Genomic DNA, 8,369 nt, shown 5'->3' with positions numbered 1-8,369 from the left:
TTGACAATTGAAGTTTGTTATCGCTATTTCTGAGAATGTACTAAATGGATCTTTCTCAAATTGCATATGTAAGTTTCCCTTGGTGCCTAGTTATGCATATTGCGTTTTGAGACCAATCTGATAACAACATGGCCGACAGGCAGCCATCTTGGATTTTGACAATTGAAGTTTGTTATCGCTATTTCTGAGAAAGTACTGAAGGGATCTTTCTCAAATTTCATATGTAGGTTCCCCTTGGTGCCTAGTTATGCATATTGCGATTTGAGACCAATCCGAAAACAACATGGCCGACAGGCAGCCATCTTGGATTTTGACAATTGAAGTTTGTTATCACTATTTCTGAGAAAGTACTGAATGGATCTTTCTCAAATTTCATATGTAGGTTCCCCTTGGTGCCTAGTTATGCATATTGCGATTTGAGACCAATCTGAAAACAACATGGCTGACAGGCAGCCATCTTGGATTTTTGACAATTGAAGTTTGTTATCACTATTTCTGAGAAAGTACTGAAGGGATCTTTCTCAAATTTCAAATGTAGGTTCCTCTTGGTGCCTCGTTATGCTAATTGCATTTTGAGATCAATTGGAAAACAACATGGCCGACAGGCAGCCATCTTGGATTTTGACAATTGAAGTTTGTTATCTCTATTTCTCAAAGTACTGAATGGATCTTTCTCAAATTTCATAAGTAGGTTCCCCTTGGTCCCTTGTATTGCATTTTTGGACCAGTCTGTCCTGAAAACAACCTGGCAAACAAACAGCCATTATCGTTAAATCTCAAATTTTTTATATAGCTAGGATTCCCTTGTTTGAAAAGTACTGGAGGGATGTCTCAATTTGCACAGATTACTAAAATGAAGGGAAAAGTAGAGAAAAGATCAATCTGACATGGAACCTATGAAGATCATTCAATGGTGGGCGCCAAGATCCCTCTGGGAGCTCTTGTTTGTCTCACGTGAGTGAATTGGCAACCCTGCCAACATGCTGGGTTGAAACTTTCATATTTTGCTTCTCAGATGTTGGTCTTGGCCAGGTGAGATCACAGATGGAAAGTTGCATATGAGATGTTGGGAATTTATTATGAATTTTAATGTTACAATGAAACATATAGCGAAGCTAATTGGGGTCTCGGTCCATATGGCGTCCTCGTCAAAAAGAAGGAGAAACGACGTGAAATCATATGCGTAAGTACGTATATTCTAACATATGAACACTGTAAACGATAATTGTCAACTCGGTTTAAAGTCATTACGTAGATATTCTAGACAGTTATTATTATATAACGCCATGAGATAGTTTTGTTTTCGTGAGGCTACGACTAGCCCGGTGTAGTGGAAAAAATAGCCCTGATATCCATTGGGCTGGGGTAGTTATTACAACTGAAAGATTAAATATGTCTATTTAAATTTTTGAAGCCAGTTGTTTGTATTGTAACTAGGCCTATATTGTGTATAATGATAACTAGTATAATATATATATATGTACATGTTTCGATTTCTTGGCCAGTAAATTACAATGATGTATGGCCCACAGGTACTTGTGGACATGATTATGATGTTTTTAATTTAAATGTTACATTATAGACGAGTTATTATTGTATTAGAATCGCATGCTTAATTTGCAAAAAAAAAAAATCATACCTTGGCCATGGCCTTATAAGTTATAAGGCCAAGGTACGATTTTTTTTTTTTTTGCAAGTACCTGTGGTATGGCCTAATTAATGTAACATATGTGACCCCCCCCCCCCCTCTCCTTCTTCTCCTCTCCTTCCTTTCCAATACTTTGATATATCTTTTCAAAATGTTATAACTTTACTTAAGAAAAACAAAGTATTTACAATATTAGTTTGGGGTAGATCATTGCAGGCTGGGGAAGTTTGATGTCACTTTACTACAACCAAAATGAAATAAAAAAAATTTACTTTTTTTTTGTGATTGATCTTTTTTCACAAAATATTTTTTTTAAATCCTCATTTCCTTAAACTTTACATTATAACAAAACTAAATTGGTCTAAGATAAGTGTGTGTGTGTGTGTGGAGGGGGGGGGGGGGGGGGGGTCACTTCACCATCCCCCCCCCCCCCCCCCCCCCCCCCCCCCCTCCTCCTCCTCTCCTTTCCTTCCAATACTTTGATATACATGTATAACAACTTTAATGAAGAAAAACTAAGTATTTACAATATTAGTTTGGGGTAGATCATTGCAGGCTGCGGAAGTTTGATGTCACTTTACTACAACCAAAATGAAATAAAAAAATTGCTTTTTTTTGTGATTGATCTTTTTCACAAAATATTTTTTTTAAATCCTCAATTCCTTAAACATTACAGTAAAACAAAACTAAGTTTGCTTGAGAAATAACTAAGTTTGCTTGAGAAAAGTGATTTTGATGTGATCATGTAAGGGGGGGGGGAGAGGGGGGGGTCACTTTACCATGGCCATGGTAAAGTGACCCCCCTCCCCCAACCCACCCCACTCCTCCTTCCCTCTCCCATCAATAAACTAACAATACATAAGCATGGATTTTTTTTAACCAAACCTTTCATTATTTTAGTTCAATTTATCTATACAAAAAATAAGATTAGTATAGGCAAGTGATAGAAACGGAGAAAGTGATGATTGATGATGGGTCAGCTATTGGTCACTTTACCATGACCACATTGACAAAAAACTTTACCGTTCAAGAAATTGATGATTGATTTTTTTTTTTCAGTTTATCTCAGTGACATTATTTAAATTATAACAAAACTAAGTTTGCCTGAGAAAAGTGATTTTGATGTGATCATGTAAGGGGGAGGAAGAGGGGGGGGGGGGTCACTTTTATAACAACTTTACTGAAGAAAAACAAAGTATTTACAATACAAGTTTGGGGTAGATCATTGCAGGCTGGGGAAGCTTGATGTCCCTTTACTATAACCAAAATGAAATAAAGTGATTCTGATGTGATCATGTAAGGGAGAGGAGAGGGGGGGGGGGGGGGGTCACTTTACCATGGCCATTGACAAAGAACTTTACCATTAAAAAAGATTGGGTTTTTTTTCAGTTAATCTCAATCACATTATTTACATTGTAACAAAACTAAGTTTGCCTGAGAAAAGTGATTTTGATGTGATCATGGAAGGGGGGGGGAGGCACTTTAAATTTACCATGGCCATGGTAAAGTGACACTAAAGTGTTCTGACATATACATAGAATAATTGATTGAAATAAATTAATAAACTTTTGGTGAATTATGTATTATTATTTACATCAGATCATGAAGTATCAACAGAATTGTATTGGATTGGCTAAGGTAAAGTGACCCCTCCCCCTCCATCAAGAAATAGTTTTTTGCCAAATCTTTCATTAGTTTACTTCAACTAATTACCTGAATTAATTTGTAATTTAAAAAATAAAAATCAACACAATATATAGTTTTATCTTCTTTTATTAATCTTTAAACAATGGGGCAAATCTTAAAATATTAATAGATAAACAATAAATAATTAATTTTAAGATGAAAATGCAACCACAACAACATGAACATTATTGACATGATTACATTAGTCATACACTTAAAAATGAATAAGTAAATGAATATAGTAACAATATCACAACTCTACATTCGTGCCAGGTATAATATGCATCTATAACATACTGTATATGACATAATGTAATATGTATCTATAACATACTGTATTTGACCTAATGTATCTATAACATACTGTATTTGACCTAATGTAATATGTATCTATAACATACTGTATTTGACCTAATGTATCTATAACATACTGTATTTGACCTAATGTAATATGTATCTATAACATACTGTATATGACCTAATGTAATATGTATCTATAACATACTGTATTTGACCTGATGTAATATGCATCTATAACATACTATATTTGACCTAATGTATCTATAACATACTGTATTTGACCTAATGTAATATGTATCTATAACATACTGTATTTGACCTAATGTAATATGTATCTATAACATACTGTATTTGACCTAATGTAATATGTATCTATAACATACTGTATTTGACCTAATAAGTGCAAAAGTCCCACTAATCAGGGAAACAATATGGATGTGCTAATTAAAAACCTTTCTCTAACCTTTCTAAAAAAGTTTCTAACCTCATTGATCTGCCAATGTAATTTTCAGTTTTTATCCATTGCAAACTGTTCCAGAGAAACTTAATCACTTCCTTATATGATTGTGTATATAACACTATATATCACTCACTGGTCCTAATGATATAACCAATAAATCAATATAATGTTTTTTCATGTCCATGGAATCTTATGTTGACTCCATTTAAAGATAGAAATTATGTCATCCGTGCTGAGATGTATTTTTGGCAGAGGTCAATATAACAAACCTGGTGAAGCATTATATTGACCTATAAGTAATGTGATGAGTTACTTTCAAGGAACTTTCTTAGTTTTTTTTATCTCAATCAATATACATTCTACTTCATTTTATATATGAAATACAAACAAAATTTCCGTGCCTCGATAAATATTGTCCAGTTCAGGTCTGTAAAGCCATTGATAACCAAAGGCTGTATTTGTATACGTAAAATATTTGTAACACATTTATCATGACATATCTAACATCATATTCACCTATATTAAGCATATCTATCATAAAAATCTATATACACATGTCACTGGATAACATTATGTTTATAGGATATGTGACAAGTTCAAACACACAAAATACAGGTGCTTACATCAGCTCCTTCACACACTCCAAGACATGCCTTGTGACACATTCTGTTGCATTTGGTACACCGAAACATCTGTTTCCCACTTGAATTGCAGAACAGAAGGTCACAGTTGTTTCTGATAGGTTTGGCAAACTTGAGCAGTTGGTCAATAATGTGTTTTCTGTAAGCCATCACATGGCATTGCCTCATCACAGCCGGTGGGTTTTGTGATACTACAGCATCAGCATTCTGAAAATGAAGAAAATACATCTTATCACTATTTCACTTTTCTATGATTTTTTTTGTATATGAAAGCATGAAAAACAAGAGGCCCATGGGCCGGAACAGTCACTTTTTGAAATAGTTCAGTTAGTTTGACCCTTCTTCGCTGCAGATCAGGCCAGGAGGGTCAGTCAAAGTCAATATGTGCATACCATCAAACTCATCCAATTTAGCCAAGTTAGAATGAATTCCAATAGAAATATCAGATCAACAATTAAATGTGATTTTCCTTTATAAACTTAAGTAAAGAATACCCTCTCCCCAGGGACAAAAATGAAATTATGAAATTCACAATTTTGGTAATGCATCTATAGACCCTTTTTGGTTGTGCAACGTATTGCTCTAGACATTTACTTTTAAAATTGCTTCTCCTTAGCCCCAAAGTGGATATCTTCCAAATTTGTTGTGAAACATCATTGGGGAGAGCAACCATATTTTATATAAATGAGGAACGTTGCTGAAATTTTGCTTTTAACCCATACCCCTACTTAACTCTTGGGTGGATTACATCCATTTGAAACATCACATGGGGAGGCCAATCATATTTTCTATAAATGAGGGTAGTATGATCCATAGAAGAGGAACAACAACTTCCATCCTTATAGCGATTTAGACAATCGAAATAAAATCAGATAGTTTATCCTATATATTTATCTCATAACATAAATCAGATTCTAAAATTAATATGTGCATACAAATATACAGCATAATGTATGACAAAATATTTTGTGAATACGGGAAGCATTTTCCTCATATTATGTAAATGAGCCATACCATTAGTAGGAACACTTCACATGAACTACCGTCATCCTGTCTAGATGAACACTCCACATTAACTACCGTCATCCTGTCTAGATGACTTGTTCCTTCCTTAATGTCCACCTTGTTGCAGCTTCCTTCAAGACTCGTTCTCTCGTCTCCATGAATTTTCTGTTAATGAATCATGGTTATTATTTAAAAAGATATGGACTATGCAGATAAAGTCATACTAGGAATGTGCCATCATTGCTATCAAGAGGTTTTATGTTTAAAAGAAAGCATCACACAGAGGAACATTGATGATCTGTTGAAACAAGTTGTTATAAATTCATGGGAATGAACTGTCATATCTATACCTTTATAATGTTTAACCAAAATTACATTATGTATGAACCATATTTTTAAATAAGCACTATCAGGTAATGGATATCATATTTTTGTACAGAAAGTGTGGGACCAGACCATAAGTATGATACAAAATTTGGCCAATGTAACATACAAGGTAGGAGAAATAGTGAGATAAAACTTGTTAAAGTTGCCATAAAGACTAATTGTGTCCCATCTTGTACTTCAATGGGCATCTAAATAGGTAAATGGTGCAGAGCTTTCGAAATAGTATTACCTCCAATGACCCACAAATCTGTCCGCCCTTTGGCTGTTGGGTAAAGAGTCTAAAACTACATGTACATTAAACTTAAATGATGTAGAAATTATACTGGTATCTGTCACTATCTGATAAGAACCTAAGGTAGCACACCACAGTAAGACAGCCTGGCCATGGGCAATTTTTTTGTTAAGCAAATAACTCCTGTATTATGATATGTATAAAAAATGAAAAAATAAATGTACACTATAATTGGTATATCCAGTATGAAGTAGTACATACAGGCTTCACATTTATTAAAACAAAAATCAATAAATTGGTTCCGGATTTTAAATATCCGGATTTTCCGAACGTGTGTTTACACAGGAAATTTAGTTTCGCCTACAGCGCAAAATGGAAGCCCACAGAAAAGGTAAGATAGCGGAAAAACTTAATTTACAACATATGTCCAAACAAGATTAATTCTGTCTTTGGGATAGAGATATTTAATTTTAAATAGGTTTCAGAAAAAAAATTGTATAGAGAATTGTGCCATTTTGGGTCAAATATCATAATATTTTGCAATTTTTGAGAATTTTTTAAGCTGTTACCATGGTATTCACAGCTCTAAAAATCACAGAAAATATCAGTTCACTTATCCTTCAGAGCTCTATTAAAATTGCAAATGTTGTACAGATTTCAAATATATATACTTTATTAGAGGTTATATGTAAGGTTAACTGGCAATGTTTACATATCTAAAGCATGTGCCATATTTTTCAGAATTTGGCATTTTTACTGTACACTGCTACCTAAACAGTCAAGTGTGTACTGTAAACCCACAATGAATTTGTAGCAGGCCGGGTTTTGATTGTGATTTATACTGTACACAGTTGTATGATCGCCTTATAAAGCTTCTAACTTTGGGCTAGGAATTTCGCTTTAGCTCAGTCAGTAGAGCTGCGAACCAGTAAGCCGAGGGTCGCCGGTTCAATCCAGCTGGCTGTACACTACTACTCCTTGAACTTTTACAAATTTGTTACTTTTAGTGAGCTCAATGACATTCATTTGCCACATGCAAGACGTGCTGCTCCAGTCAGACCCCTCACTTGGAAAGAAGGACTTTATCCTGTGGATGTTTTAGAAGAGGGACCAACAACACTTTCAGAGTTCATTACATTGGTAATTTTGATTATGCAAGTAGACTAAATTTGACTCAAATGGGATGAATATAGCACAAAATAAAAAAAAAAATTTGAATTAGAGTCATTGATTTGGTTATTATTAGCTCACCTGGGCCAAAGGACCAAGGTGAGCTTATGCCATACCGTGGCGTCCGTCGTCCGTCCGTCCGTCAACAATTGACTTATTTGACTTCTTCTTCATAACCGCTGATCGGAATTTGAACAAATTTGGTCAGAAGCATCCCTATGGGTAGGGGACTCAAAATTGTACAAATTATGGGGCTGACCCCCTGGGGGCCTCTGGGGCAGGGCCAAAGGGGTTAATTTGGCGCTATTGATATAAACGACTTCTTCTCTGAAACCAAGCAATGGCTATCGCTCATATTTGCCTGGTAGCATCACTATGGGGTGGGGATTCAAAATTGTACAAATGATGGGGCTGACCCCCAGGGGCCTGAGGAGCGGGGCCAAATGTGGTCAATTGGGCTATATTGATATAAACGACTTCTTCTCTGAAACCGAGCAATGGCTGTCATTCATATTTGCCTGGTAGCATCATTATGTGGTGGGGATTCAAAATTGTACAAATGATGGGGCTGACCCCCCAGGGACCTGAGGGGCAGGGCCGAATGTGTTCAATCCGGCTATATTGATATAAACGACTTCTTCTCTGAAACCGAGCAATGGCTGTCGCTCATATTTGCCTGGTAGCATCACTATGGGTTGGAGTTTCAAAATTGTACAAATGATGGGGCTGACCCCCAGGGGCCTGAGGGGCGGGGGCCAAATGTGGTAAATCTGGCTATATTCATATAATTGACTTCTTCTCTGGAACCAAGCAATGGCTATCTCTCATATTTTACTGGTA

The 8,369-nt window shown here is 35.5% G+C and overlaps 1 protein-coding gene across 1 annotated transcript; it reads right to left on the bottom strand.

Annotated features, from left to right (window-relative positions):
* Positions 1-4,643: 4,643 nt before the first annotated feature.
* Positions 4,644-5,899, bottom strand: LOC117341443. The gene is made up of 2 exons (XM_033903295.1): positions 5,750-5,899; positions 4,644-4,942 (listed from the first exon to the last, which is right to left on the bottom strand). The coding sequence occupies exons 1-2, from the start codon at positions 5,819-5,821 to the stop codon at positions 4,691-4,693; spliced, it is 324 nt and encodes a 107-aa protein (XP_033759186.1). The 5' UTR covers positions 5,822-5,899; the 3' UTR covers positions 4,644-4,690.
* Positions 5,900-8,369: the final 2,470 nt, after the last annotated feature.

The sequence above is a fragment of the Pecten maximus genome, chromosome 2, assembly GCF_902652985.1.
Source record: "Pecten maximus chromosome 2, xPecMax1.1, whole genome shotgun sequence".
NCBI classification, from domain to species: domain Eukaryota; kingdom Metazoa; phylum Mollusca; class Bivalvia; order Pectinida; family Pectinidae; genus Pecten; species Pecten maximus.
Note: the sequence above shows the minus strand (reverse complement) of the source record. Positions and strands in the feature narration are given on the sequence as shown.

Excerpts from the sequence above, each read along its gene's own strand:
- LOC117341443 (XM_033903295.1), bottom strand. The coding sequence starts at position 5,821 with ATGACGGTAGTTAATGTGGAGTGTTCATCTAGACAGGATGACGGTAGT. Across the intron at positions 4,943-5,749 it reads GTGAAGTGTTCCTACTAATG|AATGCTGATGCTGTAGTATC; the intron begins GTATGGCTCATT and ends CTTCATTTTCAG.